The following is a 25,047-nucleotide window of genomic DNA, read 5'->3' as shown; positions in this document are numbered from 1 at the left end:
ACACCCTTCCACAGTGTTTCATTACGAATTTGTATTATTTCACGTATGCAGTGGCGGGATATGATCACATTACAACCGGAGATGTGAAATGGATGAATATAATTGAACAATTAGTTGTCATTTAAGCTTGGTACTCTTGTGAGAAAGTATTTAGTGCGAGATAAAGTTCAGATGGAATTCGGGAGAAAAGCAATAGGTCCTGGTTCCTTAACTGCTCCACAGGTCGTCTATAATATTCAGCCTCCATAATCGCCGATGTACTTTTAATGAAGTTTCGTGGAGAGATCCAAAGAGAAAGCAGGGCGTTCGGCAAGCGATCCGCGAGCATTTGAGCTGCTTCTTCACATTGGCTGATGAGTCCCGAAGCAATAATCCCAGCAGCGACTTGGAAAAAGAAAGAGAGACCATAGGAGTGGAATGAGCGAGAGAACACGGATTCAACGCAAAGCAACTGTTCGACTTTGTGAACGGACGAGTTGACCTCGAAACTCGCGTCGCGGCCTACCTTCGTTGCACGGAATGATGTTGGAAGTAACCAAGGTTGTGATTGATGGAATGAGTAAATAAGCTGAATTTGCACATGCTTTAGGTTAAATCGTTCATTGAATGTTATATCTGATGAGTTTTTGATTCGTGGGACCTCCAATGTTATATTTATTGCGGTGGGATGATCCATTAGTTATTACGCAATTATTGTTCCTGTTTCTATGTTCTGAACGTTGCTATTTAGTTTTTACTTGGCATTCTGCAATGAACTGAAAACCAATCCGATCTGCTATCATTCGCATCTCATTGTTTCAAAATATCTCCTCAGTTCGGTTAATACCGGATTTCGGAGAGATGTTGGTGTTTTTGTCAGAAATCTCTTCAAAATTATATATTCCAAAAGTCTGAAACGTTTCAAAACAATTGGTTGACATGTGTGGCTCATGTTAATGTAAAGAGTTTTTCGATAATGCTTATTGATAAAGTGAAAGGGAACATGCAGCCAAGAGTGTGAAACTCTTATTTTTTTCATATTTCCGTTCGAACTTTTGTTCTGTTCGAACGGGGATAGCGATTGTTACTTCGAATTGAGCGAAGACGGTATTGGATCGTTTTAGTCAAAGGTAACAGCGTAGTGCAGTATTTTTTCTTTTCTTTTTTCTTCCATATTACATTTGCGAAAGTACATGATATGGCATTTCCTAAAAACTGGCTCCAGACGGTATTCTTTTCTAGTGTTCTCACCCCCGTATTGAACTCAACCTACAGTTACAGAAATTCTCGCGTCTGAATTTGCTATGTTATCCCTAAGAACGACACTTTTTACAATATCAGGGAGGTCATTGTTGTGATTCTATAGCCGGGTCAAAACGAAATGAAGCTGGATGCCATTGCGTAGGCGGTTGCGCTCGAAACGGTGCGGTAGCGATAACGGAAGTGATCGAGGAGGGACCATCGAGAAATGCAGCAACGAACGGTGGCAGTAGAGGTCCTAATTCGATTCTAACCGCTGCGCTCCACCGCGTCGCTCCGAGTGCAACCGGTTACGCAGTTGCACCGTGCTTCATGTAGCTTTGGCTCTATCCGTTAAAGTGCTAGTTTGTACACATTTGGAATTTACACAGTTTACATTTGGAATGAACTTCCATACGAAAAACAGCAAATTAGAAGAAGCATATCACGAAATTGACGACGTTCCGATCCCTCATGGGCAATGTAATACTTAGGGTATAGATTATGAGTACGGGCGTGATGACGACTAACCGTTCCAAAAATACGGCATGGGGAACGGCTCGCGGGGGAGGCGCGGATACGAGGGTCTCCTGTTGTAAAGTCCAAGTTTCACACAGTTCCAGTTTTTTCAGTTCCATTACCGGGAGTTGAACGTGGTCACGCCCATACATGGTGCGAACCCTACATTGTCCGATTGTGATTCCGATCATTGTGATAAATCCCAACACAGTCGATTTCGTCATATGCTGCCTTTAGAAGCAGCGTACCACGAATCTGAGGTGGTGCGGATTTCACGTGGAGTATCCGTATGCGGGGTCGTAGATTATGGAGACGGGGGTAGTTCCGCTCATCTCTCCCTGCATCACCGCAAACAGCCGCCTCCAGAATGCTGTTTTGGGCGATGCCTTCTATTGCAGCGCGCCACCTTTGCGCAACAAAACAGCAATCATAGGCCGGATGCTTGCAGTGATTCAGGGAGAGATGAGCGGAACCACCCCGGTCTTCTCAGGATACGACCCACTATACGGATACTCCACCTGAAATTCGTACCACCCCAGACTCGCGGTATGCTGCCTTTAACAGAGCCGTGGATGATCTTATACATCGGATCCAGTTTAGGTTACTTATAGTAGGGTAAAAACGGCATGAAACACGGTGCAGCTACGTAAGCGGCTGCACTGCAAGCGATGCAGTGGAGATGGCGGTTGGATTCAAGGGACCATTGCGAACTCTAGCGATGAGAGGTCCTAGCATGGGTTTCCGCTAGTCGATCCTAAAGGGCTGCACTTGGTGCGGTGCGGTGGAGAGTAGCGTTTAGGATCAAGTGGTGACGCGCAGTTTAGTAGTAGGGTCACGGCGACATGAAGCACTCTGTAGTTGCGTAAGCGGCTGCTGCGGTCTAAGTGGTGCGGTGGAGCGTAGCGGTTCGGATCGGAAGCGGATACTTGCTCCACGATGGTCCTTCTCGATCTCAATCTCTAGCTCCACAACCCCACTTTGAATGCTGCAGGTTATACAACTATACCAACCTTTAGGTCGTTTTTATCCGATATGTTTGTTCCTTTCAAAACGCTTGATTGTTGGCCTAATAACTTAAAGGTATCGCCCCACGAATGTGAGGCGATACCTTTAAGTTGGAGGGATTTCAGGTGGAGTATTCGTATACAGGACAGTAGGTTATGGAGAGGGGGTGATTCCGTCCATTTCTTGCTAATTGCTGTAAAAAAATGACCCGGAAAATGCGGCGCGTGCAGAAGGCTGGCGCGCTCCAATCGAACTATCTTGTAGAAGATAGCGCGCCAGAACGCCCGAAGCCGTATCTTCCGGGCCGTTTTTTACGGCAATTAGGAAGAAATGGACGGAATCACCTCCCTCTCCATAATCTACTATCCCGTATACGAATACTCCTCCTGAAATCCGTACCACCTCAGTTTCGTGGAGTGATGTGAACTTTAAGTATGAACTATTTTACGAAATTCATGTTGGTGCGCATTGAGCTACTGCATTGAGCGGAGTTTCGTCCATGTATATCTCGATGAACCGACACCAAGACAACGACGGAGAATACTGAGGCGGCTGATATTCTCTAAAAGCTTATTTATGCGTTGATTTCCTTGCCCTACTGAGGATTTGAAGTCTTTGTGACTGAACTGTACCAGCACATCTGGAGCAGGATGCGGTTCGACAAACTCACAATAAAAGAAGTTGTTTTCATCCTGGTCAGTTGGGTTGTGTCCCTCATATCGAAAAAGTAACAGCCGGGGTGACAAAGCCTGCGAAGGGTCCGTGGTAAAGTTCGGTTCGAATCGGTAAGTAATGTAGTCGGAAGAATCATCGAAGAAGTCTCACTAACCAATTTTCCATACCAATCGATTTCAGTTGTTTTTCATGAATAAGAAAACCACCCACTATGGTTTGTAGTTGAGGTGATTAGATAACACCAGTTCGCCGATCTGTGTACAATCGTCACGTAATAATTTCTTCTATGCCGAATTACCTGCTCCACTAGAAAAACATTCTGATTTTGCTGCGGGTTTCGTTGGATCCTCTACAGTTCTTAAAGTCTCTCCTCCACGTAGCATACAATTAATTTCAGCTTTGACGCATGTACAGTTCCTTAAAAAGAATGGTTACAATACCTTAATCAAAACTACTACATTCGACGTCATCCAAAGTCATTTTTTTTCGAAAAGTAATGGGAGACGGTGTTAGACCGGTTTCAAACCGCCACCTTTGAACAAACCCATCTTCACAACAAATCTTAATCTAAAAACTAAATTTTCATTAGAATTACCCATACCAGGGTAACTGCCCGGTGATCAGTCTCGGTCTCAAACTTCAGGTTGCATAGTTTCGACGCTCATTTGACGGGTGCATCGTTATTTGGTCCTAGTTAGTACTAGCTATGTCTTCTAGGATCCCCTCTCATAAAGTGGGATAGGGGAGTTCTTATACTTCTTATTTCATTTTCGTTAGAATTTGAATCTGAGATATTTGATGCTATCAGTCACTTTCATACCTATCTAATGTTTACTGGAGTTACTCTAAAAGTAGTGTTCAGTAGCTGGTGATCATTATTAGTTGAAATTCACCTTTTCAGGCGAATATGGGTAAAAGCACGACAGAGCGAGATCCGTATGGGACAGTGACATTATTTTCCGTGACACTACCAATTCCTATTGCTTTTGCGTATTTGCTATCCGTGCTGTATAACGTCACTTTTTTCATGCAATTTTTCACTACTCCGTATCTATTGAAGTCACTCGGGATCTCCGACACGGAAAATGGTAAATGAGTTGCATATGTATAGTCGGGCCAAAACGACAGGAAGGACGGTGCATTTGCGTAGGCGCTCGAAACGGCGCGGTGAAGGCAGCAGTTGGGACCGAGGTGGGACCATCGCAAATTGCACCATTGCAGCGGTGGGTGGTACCAGAAAGGGTCCCAGTACGCTTTTAACCGCTACGCTCCACCGCACCGCCTCGAGAGAAGCCGCGTACGCAATAGCACCCTATCCTGCATAGCATCCTGTACTTTTGGGTCTACTCTCTAGATTAAAGTTTTTTTATTAAATGTTCAGAAATATTTCAAACTATAATCGGAACAAAACGACGTGAAGCTCGGAGCAGTTGCGTACGTGGCTACGCTTGAAGCGGCGTGGTGGAGCTAGCGATTGAAGTCGAGCTGGGACCGTCGCGAACTGCAGCGATGAGATGGGTGTTGCTACCAAGGTCCCCTCGATCCGATCCGCACCGCTTCGAGCGCAGCCGCTTGCGCAGCTGCAGCGGTCCTCATGTCGTTTTGAGAGCTGTCTGTAGCAATACGATGAACGAAATAATTGAATAAAAACGTTTCCAGGTTATGTGCAGACCTTATTCGGTCTGTTGCAGATGTGTGGTAGCCCTTTTTTTGGCTACATTGTACAACGATTTGGAGTTCGCATGTCACTGTTCATCTGCTACGGCTCCACAATGCTTTCTGGCGTTCTCCTCTTTTTTTCTAATGTGAGCAACAAGAACTGTGCGGTTACAAACTTCTTCTTTAATGAGTACTCCTTGTGTGTTCCTAGTGAAATCTGAAGTTTTCTGAGACTTACGAGTTTTGGAGGTTTTTGTCGATGAATTTAGGATCTCTCAACGGTATTTCTGAGCCGAATTCCGTGTATTTTTATGCATGGGCAACAAGGACATCAGACTCTACTATCCGCCTTAACCTCACCTGGAAAAGAGCGAACGAATGCATTCGGGAGAATGGGGTTAACATTTGGTTTGTCACAAATCCACGATGTTAACGCACCAAGAGCTTCAACTATATCTGCTCCATTTTTTAGGCCTTGGATTCGTCATAACACCAATATTTTGCATTATTTTCACAAAATTGTTCTCGGAAAGTGCCCCAATAATCGCCTCTGCTGTTTTTTGTGTCCTTCCATTTCTGGTTCTGGAATGTTGTTTGGATCGTCGCTCGTACGAAGAAGTAAGGACTTTCATATGTTTCATAGTACCGAGGAAAGTACGGATTTTAAAATCACCTGGCAAATGCTTTATTCTAGCATCAGTCGGAGGTTGCTATCGAATCTGAAACCAACATGAGCATAACGAATGTGGTCCGTATTCTGAACCGACCGGGAGTGTTGAATGTTATGTTCAAGAAAAATGCTCCAATTGTGCCAATGCTTCTTATATTCTCTATCATGCATGTATGTTTGTACCCATTTCACCAGCTTAAAGATTCTTCTGTTTTGGTTTAGGTTTTGCTTGGTTTGGTATAGGGTTTTGATCTATACTTTTTTCTGAGAGATTTCCTGTCTTAGTCGGGACAAAACGATCTGTACCCTGGGGTGATTGCAAAAGCAGCTGCGCACAAAGTGACGTTTTGGGGGCGCTACGCAAGTGCAGCAGTCTTCAGGTCATTTAGACTCGACTGGAGCCATTAAAATCTCATTTGTTGGCTTTTTTTTAAATCTCAAAATCTTTGTTTAAGTTGTACCTTTTGGAGGAATTCAAATCTGATGCACAGACAGGCCAGCTAATTCAAATGATGACGGGTGGGGACCAAGGCTATTTTTTTTGTCATCGAGGGCTATACCATTTTAAACTTTGAATTCTAGGTATATGCATAATGTGCAGTAATGGTTTTGGAGTTATCTGGATGAGGAGAAGATTCTCCGAGCAAACTCTACTCTTCATAGGAATGATATTCTTTGTAAGTATTAAGTTTAAAATTAAAACAAACAATACAATGAAAGAGATCAAGTCGGTAGTTGCTCTACTACGTTCCCTTTGTCAAAGTATGCTCGTCAACTAAGTTTTCTCATTTGAGACAATATCATTCGTTATGTTCTTCTTCTTCTATCGGCTATGGATGATCATAATTATCATGCCGTTCATCTCATTTGGAATGAGTCTTGTCGCAACCGTTGCTGACAGTCTTCTCACTGCGCTCGTGGCAGAGAATGAGCAGGTTGTTTACGCAATTATTTCCGCTGCTTTGGGCACTTATTGAATTTCTTTCATTTAGGGACTCGTGCTTGGCGTTGCAACCTCTTTTAACTCTTTTGTACGTGTTTTTGCACCAACGATCTCCGGATATATGCTTGAGACATTTGGATTTTCGTCGTTTGCTTTAATAGGCTCATTATCGACTGCGATCGGCCATTTAATTATATTTATGTTTCCATTAAATGAGAACTTACTCAGGAAAAGAAAAACGGACTGAAATCTTCATTTATTCATATTTACTCCACTTTTTTCTCGACTAGTGGTGAATTGATGCTGCAAAAAGGTTCTTCTTCAAGAAGATTCACTCAGATTTGAATAGTTGTCTTATTATATAACTCTTTTCCCACTGGAATTCTACCTCCACCTCTTTACATCACTTTTAAGGATCTAGTCAACTATTCTAGATATATCCTAGGCTTCGTTAGTTTTCTTTTTTCAGTTTTATCAACCACAGGTGATATTGTCGATCTTCTGAAATATATACATGTTTCCTTCAGCTGATGCTAATAAACTGTACGATTCATGTGCTGTGTTTATGTGTGTAGCCTGTACAAGTTTGTTTTGATCTGTTCAAAAAAACAAAAACATATTGTCTCTAGGTTTCTCTACAGACGTTTCTGTGGTGTCTGAAATATCAGAGGCATTCTCATTTTAGGTAAAATTTAGACAGGTATAATCTATATTTATGGTTCATAGTGGATTCTTGTTCACATTTGAGAGTATTATCGTTTAACTTAGTCTCAATGTGCTTATTTAATTTTATATTTTGTTTTTATTTGCGATATATTTCAAATTTCATCACTTAATTTCGAGAATGAGTTTTTTTTTGGCATCGCACAAGAAATCTTTTGGTTCTGGGAAGAAAAAAAAAACGGAGTTTGGGACAGTGTGGATGATTATAATTTAGTTGCTAAGTACGCGCAGCAGTTGCTTATTTCCGGCGACATTAATGGGTGGCTCATAACACAATAAGCAGTCGTAATGTAATTGTAAGTGTAATGTATGAATTCACACGAAATAATCCTCAAAATCTGTCCACGTTTCCTTTATAGAACGTACATTTGTATGTAGTTTGCATTGCTCTTGCCTTGGACGTGTCTGCAAGGTGAAAGTCTCCTTTAATCATCTTCAAATTTGTTTCCATTCTTTGACAACTCTACAACGGTTCAGATCTTTGTGATGTTCTCTCAGACTGGTTCCAGACCTAACTGAACTGCGCCTCGTTTAGAGAATTCCTCACTCTTTTATGGCGTGGGTTATTTCATTCTTCTTATCAGAAACCACAGGTGATCTCGTTTAGGGAACATGGTTTTTTTTCGCTGGAAATAGACTTCAACTTCACTTGTATAGGCTCCAGTTCCCCTATAAAGTATGACTCGTCGCGGCAGAGACAATCACATCGCTGGCGAATCGCCTCAAGGAACTCGACTACAGCATGCTATTTCTTCCCGTAGATACTCTTCAAAATCCAATCGTTGCTACTTATTTTATTTCCTTTTTGTATAATATTGCCTTCTTCCTACAAATCTTTACAACTCCACGTTTTTTTAAGTCGCTTGGATTGAGCGATGAGAAAAATGGTGAGCGGCTTCAGTGACTTGCGGTCATCAACTCTTTCTATATGTAATAAGTAGCAGTGGAAAACCTCGAGAGAAAAAGGCCTACAAAGGAATGTTGTCATAATCTGAATTCTCTTATGTTTTAGGGAGAATTTTCCCTGTTTTTATTTTGCTCGTTACGAACAACAAGCACGGTGATAGATTGTACTGGTAGGTCTGGTTCCGACGAATTCGAAAGAAATGCGGAAATTCGAGAGCATTGTTCTCTTAAAATTGGGAATTGAAGCTTTATCGTTTTGGTCCGCAATCCATACAGGGGTCACTGTGAAAACGATCACCATGTACGTTGCAAGCTTTCTAAGTGCCCTCGGAGGGGAATGATCTCGGTAGAAATTAAAATTGAATGCATATTTGTCCAAAACCTTATGCAGCCAGAATCTATTGTTTCTTGGTATATCTTGTGAAGAAGGGGGAGCGACATAAACACATTATAACTTTATTCACAACATTTTGCCAGAGCAGATTTCTGATCAGAATAACCATAAGAATTTTGATTTGCTGGGGAAGTACTTGTTATAAGAACTTGCGAGGGGAAGAAAAACGATTTAGAATGAAAAGAAGAGTAGAGAGGAAAGGAAGAGTAAACAGAAAATGGTGCTGGTTCTCAAGAAATAGTTCTATAAACAAGGATCGACTATGTATTGTGGAAACGTTTTACTAGAGAGTCGAAGGAAAAATCAAATGAAGTGAATAAAGATTCTTGACTTGCCGCGTGTGCCATACTCGTAGGTGACTGAAGCACTACCTTAAAGTTGGTATTAAAAACAATATTTAAGAGATTTTTATAAAATGATTTAAAAGAAGACTATCCAAGTTTTGTTGTTTTTTTTTTCTTGTAGCATAACGTGACAAAAAAAAAGATGAAAAAAAAGACGATGACGTGCCTTGGCAGTAATTCTGACTTATAATGCAAATTATTGAAATTTAGAAATAGAATAGAAATTTGATGGTGGGGAATGTGACATAATTGTGATTCCTTTTAGTGTTTTGATATCGGGTCATTTTTAGGATATTTGCAAACTTTCTTTGCTCTCCTACAACTATGCGGTGGAATACTGTTTGGATTTATTGTTCAGAAACACGGTATTCATTGTTCCCTGAAGGTTTCCTATGTTTGTACCGCACTCTCTGGAGTGTTACTCTTTTTTTCCCGTGTAAGTGTTCCTGTTGTTGTATACGAATTTTTGTTATGTATCTCCACCTATCCCTCTCCCCATATGCACATATTTGCCATATTGACTACAATTTTAACACCAATTTCTTATTATAAGTCAAGTGCAAGTGTAAGCAACGGATCACAAAATGTGGGGACTTTGTTTTCAATAAGCTAGATCCCAAAAATAAGAAAGCCTACAAAAAATTGAAGACATTGACGCCACTGTAGTGAACTGATTTGGATTTCCGATGGAAATCTCTTTTTTCCATCAGTATCCCATGTCATGTCCGGTTAAAAAGTGTGGGAGAATTCTTAGGGATACTGAAGCCGCCCGCCCCGACTGCAACTCATGCCTCCGATGATGTCCTGCTTGAGCAATTGCCGGTCGAGGGTATGAGAAGAAAAGCCACGTACGCCATTGCGTACGTGCTTCATGTCGTTTTGACCCTACTATAGCTTGTGGAGACTAACCGTCATTGCTACCTAAATAGCTGACTCTGCCTACCTAGCGCTGATCGTACACTGGATCACCGGCTAGGATATAATTCATGTACAACCGCAGGGATAGCAGGTGATCATCAAAAAGTCAACATTTCACTCGCATTACAGCTCGCGAGAACGTGGCTCAAGCAAATTGGGACAGAAGCTGTACTGTTTTCCGATGCTGTACTGTTTCCCAATGATATTGATTGGAAGGTCGGAAAGCCTTTTTTAGTGTCAAACCCTGTCGTTGAAGCAATTAGGTATGCCGCAGGAGAGGATGAAGTCGAATAGTAGATTTGAATCGTACTCGATACCATTTAGATGGTGCTCATAGGAAAAATATGAAACCCTGTTTGAATTGATTTGGTCAAGCAGCAGTTAAAAATTTTCGAAAAAAAGTGTGCTTATATTTCATTCTGCTGGAGATAGAAATCCATCCACTCTTCTTCCCGTTTTATCCGAACATGGTTTCAATTTTGCTTTGTTCTGTCCAACTGCTTTGACGGTGCTTCCGGACATTATGTCTGATCTCACGAATTTTAGTCAGTCTTTGCAGACTAAAGAAAACGAAGTTTTCTCAATTTGCCTACATTTGAAAGGAGATTGCCGCAGAGGAAGTTTCGGTGTTTGACTGTATAAGTTCAACAGTGAAATGGGTTGAAAGTGTTTCTAGGGCAGAATATTCGGATGTACTGGTTACAGGAAGTTTACACTTGGTGGGAAGTGCTTTATCCATTATTGAGTCGATTGCTGACTAGATTCCTCTATTCCGTACTTTTCTTTGCTCAGACATGTATAAAGAACTTTGTGATTTACTAGTCGTATAATTTTTCTTCAGACTGTGATATCTGTGTTGCTTGCCTTCTCAACTCTTTTTCTTTGTTTCTACTGATAATTTCCTCTAACATTCCTGCATACAGGAATAATTTCCTCTAACCTTCCTGCATACAGCATCCGTTGATTTTTTTTTCGGTGACGTCATCAGATAATCCTTGGGCGAGAAAATATAATTTTGATGGTTTTGTTCATCGGAACAGTACGAGCAAAGATCCCAAGAGTCTCCGCACCACTCACAATTCACGACTTACTAAGGAATCGGGGAACTTTCCAGTTTTCAAAAATAAGGGGAATGAGAATTGTCGATGTTCGACTGTCTCTGAATTTTGGCATGCTGAATTCATAGCTTCTATATTGATGTGCGTTAGCTGTGGTCAAGATTGGTTTTGATCTTTATTAACAGCCAACGTTTCGGCGTTTCCGCCTTCGTCAGAGCCTGGAAGAAATCAAACCATCAGTGAGATATCTTCTCAAGCGCTTCATCACCTTACAGAAAGCATTCAAACGATAGGTAAACTAAAACAGCAACACAACGACTAGTGGTTACCTTATTTGCTAGATTTGGTAACGCAACAGAACACCACGTACTCAAACTACGAGTCACAAGGGTTTTTTTACAGGGACCTCACAACCCGTCCCGTATATCCAAACCCGCACAGATCTTGATACGGGGCTAGTTCGTTTGTGGGCGCAATGCACCCATCCTTCCTGTTCATTTTTGGACTTTTGACGGTGATCCAACATGCCTCTACTGTTCTGAACGATAGTGTAGTAACCTCTTCCTCTATCTCTACCTCTGTTTCCCCTATGTGGTCGTCACCGCACAACTTGCACGTGATGCGGTACACCACTCCTGCTACCATGCAATCATCCTCTCTGCGATACGCAAACCAGGCAGCTCGGAGATGTGCAGACTACGTACCAGCGGACGCTTGAAGTTCGCTGGTGATATTTCCACAACCCTCTTGTCGTTCTGGACATCTCCGTATCGCTCTGTTTATATCATGGGATATGTAAAGTAAACACAACGGAATATTTTCTGGGTCATCCACTACGATGGATTTTCGAGAAAGGTGCCGTGATTCTCAAGCGTCCCATCTCTTAGTAGACCACCACACAAAAAGGAAACAGTCACAAAATACTTGTGACTCGTAGTTGGGGTACGCGGTGAGCTGTTGCGTTACCGAATCTAGAAAATAAGGTAAGCAGTAGCCGATGTGTTGCTATTTGAGTTTACCTACCGTTTGAATGCTTTTTGAAAGGTGATGAGGCGCTAGAGAAGATATCTCACTGATGGTTTGATTTTTTTTAGGCTCTGACGAAGGCGAAAACGTAGAAACGTTGGCTGCTAATAAAGATCAATACCAATCTTGACCACAGATCAAGCAAATCATTATAAAAGCTAGGAATGAGAATTATTGTTGCATGTGAAAAGTAGAATAATTAGAAACTGAAGAATGTGATGAAGGACTGGTGGATATGGATGGAAAATAAACGGTTAGGAGAGACACCTTCTACATATCTTACTTTCAGAAAAAAAGTTCATTTGATAAGATCTCTAGACTTTCTAAATGCATTATCTAGACGAGATTCACGTCCTATCTCTTAGTTGACCACCACACAAAGCGACATGTTTTATTGACTACACCAGTCTAAGAGTCCGACTAAAGCCGTACTTCAGAATTCGTGTGGTGCTCGCTTTACTCACCTTCTCTGATCAATAAAAATTTATAATAGTGGGATCCTCCTTAAAATTAGAATTGTGTTTATTGTGTTGTGTCTGGTTCTAATAATGCAACAACGCTTTCATCGTTTTTTTGAAGAACTTTAGGCGTGGACGGAGACTTTATAGTTTTCTTCCTAATCACGTCAGTTCTACATAAAAAAAAAACATTCAAACTTGATTTTAAACCTATACTGCTCCAACATAGTCACATTTTGAAAGCATTATCTCAAATCCGGGGTACGAAGTTTTCTTCCTGTTTTCCCCAACAATTAACACAGAATGATGTTTTAATTTGAAATAACATGAACGTTATCATATGATGCTGATAAAGGTACGGTTCTACGCCAGTTCACGCAAACTTCTAGCTACAATTTTTATAGCAGTCTTTATGCGTGTTTCCAATTTCTCTAGAAAGCATGTTACCAATCTGAGGTAAAAGTGCAAGGACGTAGATATGCGGAGCAGAATATGGGGGTGAAACTTAACAGTTGCAGTTGTTACGGTTATGAAAAGGTTCACAACGTCTCATTTACTTTTTTTCAAATCGACGTACATAGTGATATCGCGCGATGTTACTGCACCAATTTAACATCGTAGGACCCGTCTGACTGCTTTCTGGAGTTTCGTGAGTGACACACATGCACACGTGACAGAATAATATATAACATAATTGTTCTTTAATTGATGCGATTGATTCTTGATGATTCTTTAATTCTTTAATTGATTTAATCAATTGTTGACAACTCTCACCACTCTTTTTTCATATTTCCTTCTAACTATTGAGCTCTCTCCGTCTCTACGGGCTGAAGAGCATCTGAAATGGTTGTCTGTGTTTCCATAAACAACTACAGCGTGGTTTGGAGAGATATGTTAGTACTTCTTCGAGTATATCTAGCGGATACGAATTGTCTCGGAGGTACTCACGGAAAGCTGTACGGGAGTCTCTCTACCGTTCCTTGTGCAGCTCCACAAATTAGTAGCTGGAAGATAACTAGTTAGCAGAGCTATGCATACAAAGTTTAACCTTGAAATAGAGTTTTTGATCCTCTTAACCGACTAGGTCTTTAGTTCTTTTATTTATTCGATCTTAATTTCTGTTGCTTAATTTGATTCATTTGATTCCTTTTCTCTCGGGTATTTTCAGGACCTCAAGACCGTGCTACTAAGCAGAATCCCATGCATCCTCATGCAAGGACAACAAGGTCATCAAATCCTTATTTCGTCACTCACAGTCTCAGGTCAAGAGCGCACAAATGCTTTCGGTAGGATGGGTTTTGTACACGGTATGTGCAAAAATGTTGTATTTAAAAATCGAAAAGTGTAGTGACTTTTTAGTAGTCATCGCTTTCAACTTTTGTTCTGATACTTTAGCGCTCTGAACGAATGACAGTTTGATGAGTTTAGTCAAAATTACACATCATGGTCTTCGCCTATGTGTGGATTTCGATAATTCCCAGAGATGTTGGGGAATTACTGCCATCAAACTATCATCATTTCAGTGCCCTGAAACAGTATCCGTGCAGGAAAAACTCTACAGCTTCGATCACTCTAAAAATGATCTGTCTGCGTTTATCGACAGTCAGCGTCTTTTTTTTTGGAGTGGCACAGGGCTTTTGCTTACCCTTCTGTTTTCTAAATTACATCTTATAGGTCTGGCTCTCATTGTAACGCCAATCTTCTCGATTGTCTCTGCTTTTGCATTCTCGGAAAGTGCACCATTGATCACTTCTGCTGCTGTTTCCGTTCTGACGCTATTTTTTCACGAAATTCTTCAAGAAAAAAAGTTATTGGAAGAAGTACGTTTAATGTTGCAAAAAGTTATGGTTTTATTTTCGCACACTAATGAATTAAACTGTCATCAAAGCGTGAGTGCGTCATCGACACTGTATCAAATACGGGCTTTTCCGACATCGTGAAGGTTCTCAAGAGGCCGGCAGTTCTAAATGTTTTGTTCAAGAAAAATGCTCCATTGATCTCAATGACCCTGCTCTTCTCCATTTTGCAGGTAAGGACCTTCATTATTTAATAACTTGATTGAATTCTTCACGCCTAACGCTTCAACACTACCAGCAATGCATTTTCTGTGTCAGTCAAACTGAGACTATACCAATTTTGGCTCCGTAGTAATTCCTCCCATCGGGTGCGTACCGTTAGGTACCCGCAGCCTTTGCGACAACCTATCCTTAAGGGAAACGAATGGCAACGGCGATCGTTAATTGCGCTGCGCAGCAGTTAATAGGGTCAGCAGAGCATTGCGCTGCGTTCGCCTTATGCCCCGCCCATCACATCGTCCAGCTTCGGCTCTCATCGTCTGAGGTGCGAAACATACCTCCTAGGAGCATGCTATTTCTGGTATTGCTTCTGTACGGACTATCGATCGTTTTCGTATAGAGATACACCGAAAGATTGCACTCGAAATGGCAGAAATAGAAAATAAGTATTTTATTTGTGTAGAACAAACAAATCGAAATTTTTACAAAATAATGCAGTATCAAATAAATACAATGCACTAGAGCATTAAATACTCTGTATAAATACAAATATATGTCTACATCTTCTACAAAGTTTTTCCAATCACAAATCCACGTCTTCCAACGACCAGGTTCTCGTTTTTACACTTTTACCTTTTATTTTGGTACGTTTTCAGCTTCATTCATGTTTTTTGATGTTGTCTTACTTTTGTACAAACCAACAACGTTTTTGCTTCATTTTTAGCATTTTCATTTTCTACGTTATTACGTTGCTGCCATTTTATTCTTTGAACCTTCCCTGAAGTCAACTCTATTACGTTATTGCAATACAAACACGGCACATGACCTCTGAGATGTGGTGATGGATGGGCGTGGCTTAGCGGTCACAGCTAACCTAAGATATGCGGTCACAGCTAACCTAAGATAGCCTCTTCTCCAGGCACTTATCCGGCTGCGGGTACCTAACGACCGCTCTCCTTTCTCCTCTCCAATCATGTGGATGCGCGCAGCCGGCAGCCAGCCAGGTTACAATACGAGGACGTTATACTTGAAGGCACTTCGCGGCAACCGTAACGATATGACCGTAACCAACAGTTATGCTTTTGATCTCAGGGGAAGCAGAAGGAAATATGATGAATTAGACGTATTGAAGAACGACACAGTGAAAAAGGACTAAAATAGTAGCTTGTAACGTAGCAGCCAAATGACAGCTGAACGTGGACAACTCCCCGCATCTCCTTTCTCTTCACTTGTTCTTAATTTTCCGTGTAATAAGAAATGGACAGTACTGCATGTCAGCAGCCCTTAGCAAAGTCTTTTCTATTGGTTTCGCCATTTGTTTTGATCATAGGACACCTCTAATACCATAGTTTGTGAGAATTCACCTGAAGACAGCTGAAGACCGATGCATCCACATGTTTCGTCGAATTCGGTCAGCATTCGTTCCGCTTGGCTGATGCTAGGTGTTACCAGTACGATGTCATCAGCAAAGCGCAAATGGTGTAGCTGCCGACCATCAACCTTCACTCCCATGTCGTCCCATTCCAACTTTCGCATTGCGTTCTCGAGGGTGGCTGTGAATATTTTGGGTGAAATTGTATCACCCTGTCGGACCCCCCTCTTCACGTCAATGATGATGTTCTTGTAGAATGGCGAAATTCCGGTCGTGAAGTTACTGTACAACTCTCGAAGTACCTTTATATACTGAGTAGGGACGCCTTGGTTGTCCAAGACTTCCACGACCGCTTCCGTCTCAACCGAGTCGAAGGCCTTTTTTAAGTCGATGAAGGTGAGACAGAGCGGTATCTTGTACTCTCGTGATACCTCGATGAGTTTCGAAACAGTGTGAATGTGATCAATCGTGCTGAATCCTTTTCGAAACCCTGCTTGCTCTCATGGCTGTCCTTCATCCAGGACTTTTCAATCCTATTAAGGATCACTCTTGTAAAGAGCTTGTAGATGACGGACAGTAGGCAGATTGGACGATAGTTGCCGATGTCATGTGGATCCCCCTTTTTATACAACAACACGGTTTTGCTGGTCTTCCACTGTTTAGGAACCTTGCACTCCGACAGATAACGTGTAAAGAGCCTCGCCAGAGTGTTGATGAGTACTGGCGGAAGGCTCTTCAGGTGTTTTGGTCTTATTCTGTCGGGACCGGGTGCCGTACGATTTCTTACCGACATGATAGCATGTCGTATTTCGGACGGAAGAACCTCTGGAATGACTTGTCCATCTTCCCTCAGATGGTGAGGAGGCAAGTGGACATGGCTGTCGAAGAGATCAGAGTAGAAGTCGTAGATGATTTTCTCCATCCCCCTTCTCGATGCAATGGCTGTTCCCTTTGGGTTCCGGAGAGCAGTCATCATCGTCTTGCGACTGGCGAAGTCTCGACGGGCATAGCGGATGCTTTTCCCCGCCTCTGCAGCTTCAGCCAGCACTTCTGCTCTTCTGTCTTCTTTTATCGCCTCTCTGCAAAGCCTTGCGAGCTCGGACGTGAGTTCTTGGTTCCCTGCGGCTCGTGCTGCTCCACGCTGGCGTATCAGCTCAAGAGTTTGAAGAGACAGGCGTCTCTTGGTGGTTTTAAAACTCTCAGCCTTCTTCGCGCAGTCGTGAAGGTGTTCGACAAGCCGGTCATATTCCTCGTCGATGTTGTCCATTGCGGAATCTTCCCAAAAGCCGGCTAACGTAGCGAAGAGATCCCAGTTGATGATAGTCCTGGGATTTCTCTCTCTGAACTTGGCGGCTTTCTCTGCTCTCCTTGTGAAGGAAAATCTTCCTCGGAGGAGGCGATGGTCCGATCCCGTATAGAACTTTGGTACAACACCGACGTCCGTCAGGCAGAACCTTTTATTGACGATGATGTGGTCTATTTCATTACGGTACCCTCCACCGGGTGACTCCCACGTCCAGCGTAAAGAGGAGGGCTTCTGGAATTGCGAGTTCCCATGGATGGTCTTAGTCGTCATGATGAACTCGGAGAGCCTCTCTCCCTGAGCGTTGAAATCGCCAATTATGACCTTGTAGAAGGCATGATCTTCTTGGTAGAACTTCTCCAGGTCCATATAGAAAGCTTCGACTTCTTCTTCTTCGTAGCTTGATGTTGGAGCGTAAGCGACGAAGATAGTCAAAGCTGGTGTTGGACCACATCTTCTCATCCGCAGACGTCCGATTCGGGTCGTAAGTTGTTCGAAAGAGTCGATGTTCTTTGCCATACTCGTGTTGACGAGGACACCAACTCCACCAACACCTCTACTGTCGCATGTTCCTAAGAACAGTTCTTCTCCAGTTTCATATACGGCGTTGAGAGGGTGACGTCGTCTCGTCTCGGTTAGTCCGATGACGTCGTACTTGATCTTCTTGGCTTGCATCATCAGATCTTCGATGGCCGCTTCCGATGCAAGCGTACGTGCGTTATAAGTACAGATCGCCATCCTAGTCCTTTTCCAGTTTCGGTAGCCTACATAACTCCTGCAACCCCGTCCCACCTGGCGCTACCGTACCAGGCTTTCTTCCGGAATCAGGAGACTCTTTTCTATTACTGTGTTTTGCTTAAAATTTTAAAACCCATGGACAGGTTGTAAGCCTCTAGTCCCATAAGTTTTTGGGAGAACTTTCGTTCTCCCGGTGTGGACATGTGGAGCTTATTTGTTGGAGGCGACTCCAAACCGCCTCCCTTGCACCTCCCAGTCACTTGATTGCAGGCTTTTGGCCGGACCGACGTGCGGGATACAAGGATGTCATGAGTCAGTCCTGGCTCAGCAGAAACAGGGAGTCCATCCCCTGAATCCACCTGCGTCTCTGGGCAAGCGCAAGGTCGCTTTTGGTCCGCGATTAGCCCCCTATCCGCCACCCGGGGACGCGCCACGTAGCCTCGCGACTAACCGGCTGTGATCCCTCTAGTGAGGGAGATCCGTAGCGATTTATTGTTACGCCTGAAATTTGTCAGTCGACACTGACCCACTACTACAGTTCTTCCGCGAAAGAGTTTGTGTTACGAGGAGAGCGAAACAAGAGACTGTGAGCAAATTATTTGCCTCACAGCGCATCAACACACTATTTCGTCAAATACTTAGCAGGTTGACTTCGATTGGGCTGGTCGGATTAATTTGTTCGACTGACTCACGTGAAACCACTTGCTTCGTACTCGACGGCGCATCCTACTTAGCACTTTCAACTGCTATTCTGTAAAGGTCCTCGAAATTTCACTTCCATTTTTACGGTAAAGGCCATGGCAATGCACAGGCATCGATAAAATCTCAACTATGTATGGTAAGGATTCTCGAGCCCACAAATAAGTTTAGAGGTCAACAGGAATATTGCGATTAGCCTCTTAAAGGCATCATCCCACGAATCTGGGATGGTACTGGTTTCAGGTGAGTTATGCCTATACGGGGTCGTAGATTGTGGGTAAGAAGGTAATTCCATCTATTTCTTCCTGTATCAGTGGAGACGGACGGCCCCGGAATGCTGCTCTCTTATAACGGTTTTTGCTGCAAGCGCAAAGTTTGCTCCCTGCTTGCGATTCGTCGAAAACCCGGAATTCGGACGAATCGCAGGCGGGGGGAAGGGCGCAAAGGTTGCTCACTGCAACAGGAGCCGTCGTAAAAAACATCATCCCAGGATTGTCCGTTTACACTAATACAGGGACAGAAATGAACGGAATCACTCTCTTTCCCACAATCTACTACCCGGTATAACCCACCTGAAACCCGTACCACCCCAGATTCGTGGGTGATGCCTTTAAGTGGCGCGCGCCTGTACAAAAAGTGCACTCTATGAAGTACATGTTATACATCACAAGCACTAAACAGGTTGAAGATTCTAAAACCACTCCAAAACTACTATGTCCGTGTATTATGTACTTGAATCGACTGCTCACAGCATATCTGAACTGTTCTCGCTTTCTGAGTTATCCGAAGAAGGTTCCTTTAATTCGACTAAAGAAAGACATTCACGAGAAAAGACATCACGAACATACAAGGCACTGGAAGGAAATGCAGTGATTTCAAAGAATCCTTTCGTGGGTGTTTTCGACCATGCTAAAGCTTTCGTAGAAGGAGTAGAAGAAAGAAATAGTAGAAGTAGTAGTAGAATTTTGTCTCAGGAATGTCGCGCATGTCTCACGGCGCTGCTCTCGCACGAATTGTAAGGTTCAGAAGTCGCTGTCCACTGTAGTCTATATTTTTTGATCAGAAGCGTGTTCATCTCCAAATAACCTGGACCTTAATCGATTGGACTATTACGTTTAAAGCTTTACTGACGGAGAATGTGTGACAAAGTGAAACATTTCAACATAGGTTTCCTGATGTTAAAAACCCCAAAAAGACTGTGAACACAGGAACAGTGCTTATTTTTTGATTTTAACGTTAGCGGGGTAAATTCTGTGATGAACATAGCAATTGATAAGGTTTGCGTGTATATTCAAATGTAGACTAACTCAACTCTTCGCATTCCAGCTCTATATAATTGATGAATTCCATGCTGACGTTAAAACTGGCCATTTAATCCAAATGACGACAGGTGAGGGAGAATTTTGTCACTTTTCACGAGTACGAACCATGAAAGACACAATCTATCAATTTTTACTGTTCGTCGTGAAGTTTTGGCTGTATTTGTTGAGATCAGAGATAACCTGAACCAACGAAAATCAAGTGCTTGTCTGGTAACTACAAATTTCATAAGTCATTCAGATTTTCAGGACTTTGCTTAATGTGCAGCAATGGGCTTGGTGTGGTTTGGATGAGGAAATTGTTTTCTGAAGAGACATTGCTTTTTATAGGGTTGAACTTCTTTGTAAGTAGTCTTCTTACTTAATCAATCTACAATTGCCTATTATGACTTACAACTTTAAACTCATAATAGGTATTTGTAGTTTGGTTGGTTAAGTAGTAGTCACAGTTTATTAAGTTTAAAGTTTTAAATTGCACATCTCAGTTATCATCGTACACATTACTGTTTACAAAAACTACAAGACTGAATCGAATTGTGTCCATCGTCTTTGTTTTTATCCTTGTGAAAAAAAGAGTTCAGGTCAATACGAAAACGAGGGGGTTTTCCGTCTCTTTCATTGAAAGTGCACCTTTTGCATGGAATTGTTCGTATGGTTTTGATTGTTTTCTGTATGACTCTCGCATTAATTTTCAGCTAAAATGTTCTGGTGTACAGTAGATGACCGTGCCTTTCAGACCATGACATTCATGCTATTTTTCTTCTTCTATCGCCTATGGATGATAGTGATCATTATGCCATTCGCTTGTTTTGGAATAAGTTTGGTTACAACATCGGCTGACAGCCTCCTCACATCACTTGTGACTGTGAGCGAGCAGGTTATTGCTTGAAATATTATTCACTTATCGCTGTTTTTTATTTGTACTGCTGGATTAACAAGCTGTTTTATCATTAAGGGAACTGTGCTCAGCATTGCGGCAACTTTCCACTCTTTCGTCCGTACCTTTGCTCCAGCAGTTTCCGGATTACTATTGGAGAAACACGGTTTCATGATTTTCCCCTTTTTGGGGACTTTGGCAACAGCCTTTGGTCATGCAACTATTTTATTATTTCCAATCAGAACACATCTGTTCAAAAAGCAGAGCTGAGTCTACAAGTTCAGTTTCGTCTCTGGATTCGGTTTTCCATTCATATTTTGTTTATGCAACCAAGAGAAAAAGCTAACATGGTTCCTTTATCTCCTATGTAGATCACTGAGAGAAGTCATTATTTTCTTGATTTCTGAAACTAAAAATCTTTTAAATAAAGCATGCTTTACTTCCACTAATTCATCGTTTCACTTTACATTTAGTCGTCAAGAATTGTGTTCTTATCACCGCACCATAATGCGGGCAATAAGACTCCTGTAGATTTTTCTCCGATCATATCTTGCCCAAGCAATAAGCGATGGGAGTATCCTGGAGAGGTTCACCGTCGTCGCTGCCCAAATAGGTGACGCTGTCTTCCTGCTAATGATCATACGCTGCATCACAGTAGCATTGAAAAGGATCCTGATGTCCATCGATCGTCACGGAACTTATTTAATAAGCTATCATATAGTTCACGAGCCACTGAGCTGTTTCGAAAAACCGACACATTTGTTGGAGTTTTTTTTTTCAAACACAAATCCACGAGAATGTCAGAGGTTTTCAACGAGAAATTTCATCTACGTAATTTGTGTAGTACGTACATAATATTTAACACTTTTTCTCAAAAGTGAGAAGATATGCGGATGGGGATGGCGATTACGTAAATTCCACGTTTTTTGTAGCTTAAGTTTTTTTCCGTGTGAAACAGATGAATAACATCGGCACTTTTGGAACAGATGAAAACATATGGAATGGGGTAAGGCAATCCTGTGTATGGGGAATACGAGTGACAAAATAATCTCCTCGTTTTATGAGGAGTCTTTGAGGGGTCAGAACATGTGGAAATCGCATGGCGATAAGTCTGGCCTGTAAGGTGGATGATAGGTGCATTTCCCCCAATTTCGCGCTGCGTTATATCTGGTGTATGGGTTTGACGGGGTATCTTTCATTTTTCTTTCTTTACTCCCCGACTGCACGCCTTGACCCCAGACTTATCACCCTGCTCTTCCCACATGTTTGGACCTCTCAGAGAAGAACTTGGAGATAAACGATTTAAAGTCAGTGTACCACGAATCTGAGGTGGTCCGGGTTTCAGGTAGAGTATCCGTATACGGGGTCGTAGATTATGAAGAAGGGTAGTTCCGCTCATCTCTCCCTGCATCACTGCAAACAGACGCCAGAATGCTGTAGTGTACGACGCCAGCTATTGCAACGCTCCACCCCTTGCGCCGCCTCCGCCCTGCGATTCGTCGAAAATCAATTCGGACTGCCCCCATAGGCATTAGGGGACGCTACGCGTGCAAGCGTGGCGCGCTGCAATAGAAGGCATCGTATAAAACAGCGTTCAGGGGCCGTCTGCTTGCAGTGATTCAGGGAGAGATGAGCGGAATTACCCCGGTCTCCATAATCTAAGACCCCGTATACGGATACTCCACCAGATACTCCACCGTAGAACACCAGATTATGCTGCCTTTGAACCAATGAACAAGTGGAACCACTCGTGCGCAACTAGTCCAATTTTATTCTCCAAAAACAGAAAGAAGAAATTACTGAAACGTTGGGAAAATGTATCATAAAAGGAGGAGATTATTCAAAAAATAATTTGTAGAAATGTGAAAGTTTCTTATGAAATAGGTTTTGTTTAAACAAAAGTTTTGTTTACATTTGATTTTCCCTCGTAGGTGTTGAGAGAGGGATCTGCTGTATCTCTGACTTCTTGAAAGAAAAAGAGTTCATTTGAATTTGATTTCCAAACTTCATGAAGTTGATACCTAGACAGCATTCTCTCTTTCAACCTCACTGGATCAACACACTATTTAATATGTCATGTGGTATTAAGTAAATTGGTTTTAAATGTTGTGAGCAAGTTCGTTTGCTAACCACATTACACGCCTACAAAGGCTATTCGTTTGGCTACTCGCCTTATTGTTCTCAATATGTTTTCTTCTTTCCATATTTCCTTTTAACCTTGTAGCTTGCTGCATTTTTGTAGAGATTAGAGCAATTGGAACTGTTGCATGCGTCTTCGTGAATGACTGAAGTGTAGTTTCTTTAGGTCATGTTGGCGTCTTTTCAAGAATATCCACTGTATACGTAGTGTTTTGGAGACACTTGGGGAAGCCTCTTTAGAATTTCTTTAGCGTATACGTCCAATTTCTTGTCGAAGTCCACGTGCATACCTCCAGCCTGAAAAGTCGTTGGAGATCATGCGATATGCAGATCCAGAATTCTTGGGATTCTTAGCAAATTGTTAGGAAGGACGTGCTAAAAAGTGTATGTTGACGGCACATAAGGAAGAGGAAGTTACGTGTTGTTGTTAGTTGGAGTCATTCACAGCTTGTATATACTTTTCTAATCATTACTAAATGGAAAATCTTGGAAACAGAACATTGAGTTATTGCAACCTTTTTCATAACAAACTGACGAACTGTTTTCGAATACGATCACTTTGATTTGATGTTACTCAAGTAACATACACATCACATTGTTCATGCACAATCACAAAGCACACAGAAACGTTAGGATTATTATCTTAACAATGAAAAAAGTCTAATTACTGAATTCAACTACAGCCACGACATCTTTAGGGTGACCATAAAGACAGAGCCAAAGACCTACAAAAAATTATTAAATTGTTTGTGTTATTAAAAAGATTGCTGGTAAAAAGGGCCCACTCTGAAAAGACTGTATGAGATCTAGGAAGCTTTTAGAGAGCGATCTATTTCTACAATTGACGCGACAGATAATTTTGGGATCGAAGGATCAGTACAGTCCGTAGATCAAAAATTTCAAGTGCTACTTTGGAGAGTGACAATTGGCAGTCTTTTCGACGAGGAAGCGGATTCGACTCTATGCATTCGAGAAAAGTCGAACGTTGTTGAAACTCTCCGTTTTATCGACGACCAACAGATGTACATGGTCGCAGCACGAACATCCTGAGAACATACGAAAACTGAGAGAGGGATTGCGAGTTGTGGAGCCATCGAAAAAAGGTTCTGTAGGCGAGAGAGAAGCACGTAGTTAAGGCCGTTGGGAGGCGTCACTTGCATTACCACATGTAATATTAGACATGCCTGAAATACTATTTTAAATGGTGGATCCGCATAGAGAACTTTTGACGAATTTCTTTTTTGGACTTGGAAAGATTTGCACAGGTTTCAAGTGCAAATACGTCCCCTCAAAAACATTTTAGAAGACAAAGCTGTACAGTATGAGCAAGATGAGAGAGTTATCGAGGATGTTGCGGTCGTCATTTCTACAATATCCTCTGAGACTCGTGCATTGAAGGCAGCATGCCGCGAAACTGACGATGTTGGGGTTTCTGTGGGACAACAAAGAGTTCAGATGCTTGATTGCGAGTGGTATAAGGGTGGCTACGCTCAATTCCTCTCAAAGTGGATTAAATATTTGGTGTTAATCAGACCGCTTAGGACGCGCCACCATGTTCACTTCAATTCAGAATCGTTGGGGGTTTACGAAAGCGTGTCTAGCCTATATCTTCACTGGCGAGGGCAGCCACTGAATCAAGTCTGTGTTTTTATCCCTCTTACTTAAGTCTGGTAGCAATTTATCGACTACGGAAGAATGAAAGGCTTCGTTGGTATTAGGGAGGTTCTGAACCATAGGTTAGTACCAGAATCGTCTGAGAAGATAAGAACACTGACTTCATGCATCGGCTACCGCCCCGCAACTCAGTATGTAGGATAGACGCACACTCGTAACTCTAAAACAATTCTAAATTGGAGTGGACGCATTTTCGCAGCCCAAGCTCATTGATTACATATCCAGATGCTTTATTCTTTATGTTCTCCTATTCGTTCTCAAAAATGGCCTTGGAAACCGCCTTATTTTCAACGAGAAATGTTTGAACAGAGCGCTACTCTTACACACTCCTGCGTTCAAAACGAGCGGTGTGAAGTTGATGAATTTTCCTCAGCAGCATATTAAGGTAAAACCAA

At 42.2% G+C, this 25,047-nt stretch overlaps 5 protein-coding genes across 10 annotated transcripts; 2 read left to right on the top strand and 3 right to left on the bottom strand.

The window, feature by feature from the left end:
- Window positions 1–121: 121 nt before the first annotated feature.
- RB195_002824 (uncharacterized protein) lies at window positions 122–676 on the bottom strand (the record flags this gene model as incomplete). The annotated part of the gene is made up of 1 exon (XM_064200253.1): window positions 122–676. One exon carries the CDS (start codon window positions 674–676, stop codon window positions 122–124), a length of 555 nt encoding a protein of 184 aa, XP_064056134.1.
- A 2,716-nt stretch (window positions 677–3,392) lies between these two features.
- Window positions 3,393–15,687, top strand: RB195_002823 (uncharacterized protein; the record flags this gene model as incomplete). 5 transcript variants are annotated; one of them, XM_064200252.1, is made up of 16 exons in its annotated part: window positions 3,393–3,437; window positions 4,319–4,505; window positions 5,077–5,222; window positions 5,346–5,484; window positions 5,549–5,694; window positions 5,771–5,917; window positions 6,202–6,265; window positions 6,329–6,423; window positions 6,541–6,681; window positions 6,739–6,777; window positions 8,272–8,299; window positions 9,347–9,492; window positions 13,685–13,823; window positions 14,191–14,336; window positions 14,405–14,545; window positions 15,451–15,687. In XM_064200252.1, 16 exons carry the CDS (start codon window positions 3,393–3,395, stop codon window positions 15,685–15,687), a joined length of 1,986 nt encoding a protein of 661 aa, XP_064056129.1. The 5 variants fall into 5 exon arrangements, with proteins under 5 accessions (XP_064056129.1, XP_064056133.1, XP_064056130.1 ...); XM_064200251.1 differs by lacking the exon at window positions 3,393–3,437 and having other exon boundaries at window positions 4,503–4,505; window positions 5,109–5,222; XM_064200249.1 differs by lacking the exons at window positions 3,393–3,437; window positions 8,272–8,299; window positions 9,347–9,492; ... (2 more) ...; window positions 14,405–14,545; window positions 15,451–15,687 and having other exon boundaries at window positions 4,325–4,505; window positions 6,739–6,936.
- A 143-nt stretch (window positions 15,688–15,830) lies between these two features.
- On the bottom strand, window positions 15,831–16,067 carry RB195_002822 (uncharacterized protein; the record flags this gene model as incomplete). The annotated part of the gene is made up of 1 exon (XM_064200247.1): window positions 15,831–16,067. One exon carries the CDS (start codon window positions 16,065–16,067, stop codon window positions 15,831–15,833), a length of 237 nt encoding a protein of 78 aa, XP_064056128.1.
- On the bottom strand, window positions 15,831–17,944 carry RB195_002821 (uncharacterized protein; the record flags this gene model as incomplete). Of its 2 annotated transcripts, XM_064200246.1 has the most annotated exons (2): window positions 15,831–16,374; window positions 16,428–17,944. In XM_064200246.1, 2 exons carry the CDS (start codon window positions 17,942–17,944, stop codon window positions 15,831–15,833), a joined length of 2,061 nt encoding a protein of 686 aa, XP_064056126.1. The 2 variants fall into 2 exon arrangements, with proteins under 2 accessions (XP_064056126.1, XP_064056127.1); XM_064200245.1 differs by having other exon boundaries at window positions 16,286–17,944.
- Window positions 17,945–19,899: 1,955 nt separating this feature from the next.
- On the top strand, window positions 19,900–21,109 carry RB195_002820 (uncharacterized protein; the record flags this gene model as incomplete). The annotated part of the gene is made up of 5 exons (XM_064200244.1): window positions 19,900–19,920; window positions 19,970–20,033; window positions 20,212–20,306; window positions 20,699–20,839; window positions 20,918–21,109. The coding sequence occupies 5 exons, from the start codon at window positions 19,900–19,902 to the stop codon at window positions 21,107–21,109; spliced, it is 513 nt and encodes a 170-aa protein (XP_064056125.1).
- Window positions 21,110–25,047: the final 3,938 nt, after the last annotated feature.

This window comes from Necator americanus, chromosome IV (assembly GCF_031761385.1).
Source record: "Necator americanus strain Aroian chromosome IV, whole genome shotgun sequence".
Taxonomy (NCBI): domain Eukaryota; kingdom Metazoa; phylum Nematoda; class Chromadorea; order Rhabditida; family Ancylostomatidae; genus Necator; species Necator americanus.
The sequence above is the reverse complement of the archived record's forward strand: the minus strand, read 5'-3'. Positions and strand labels throughout refer to the sequence as shown.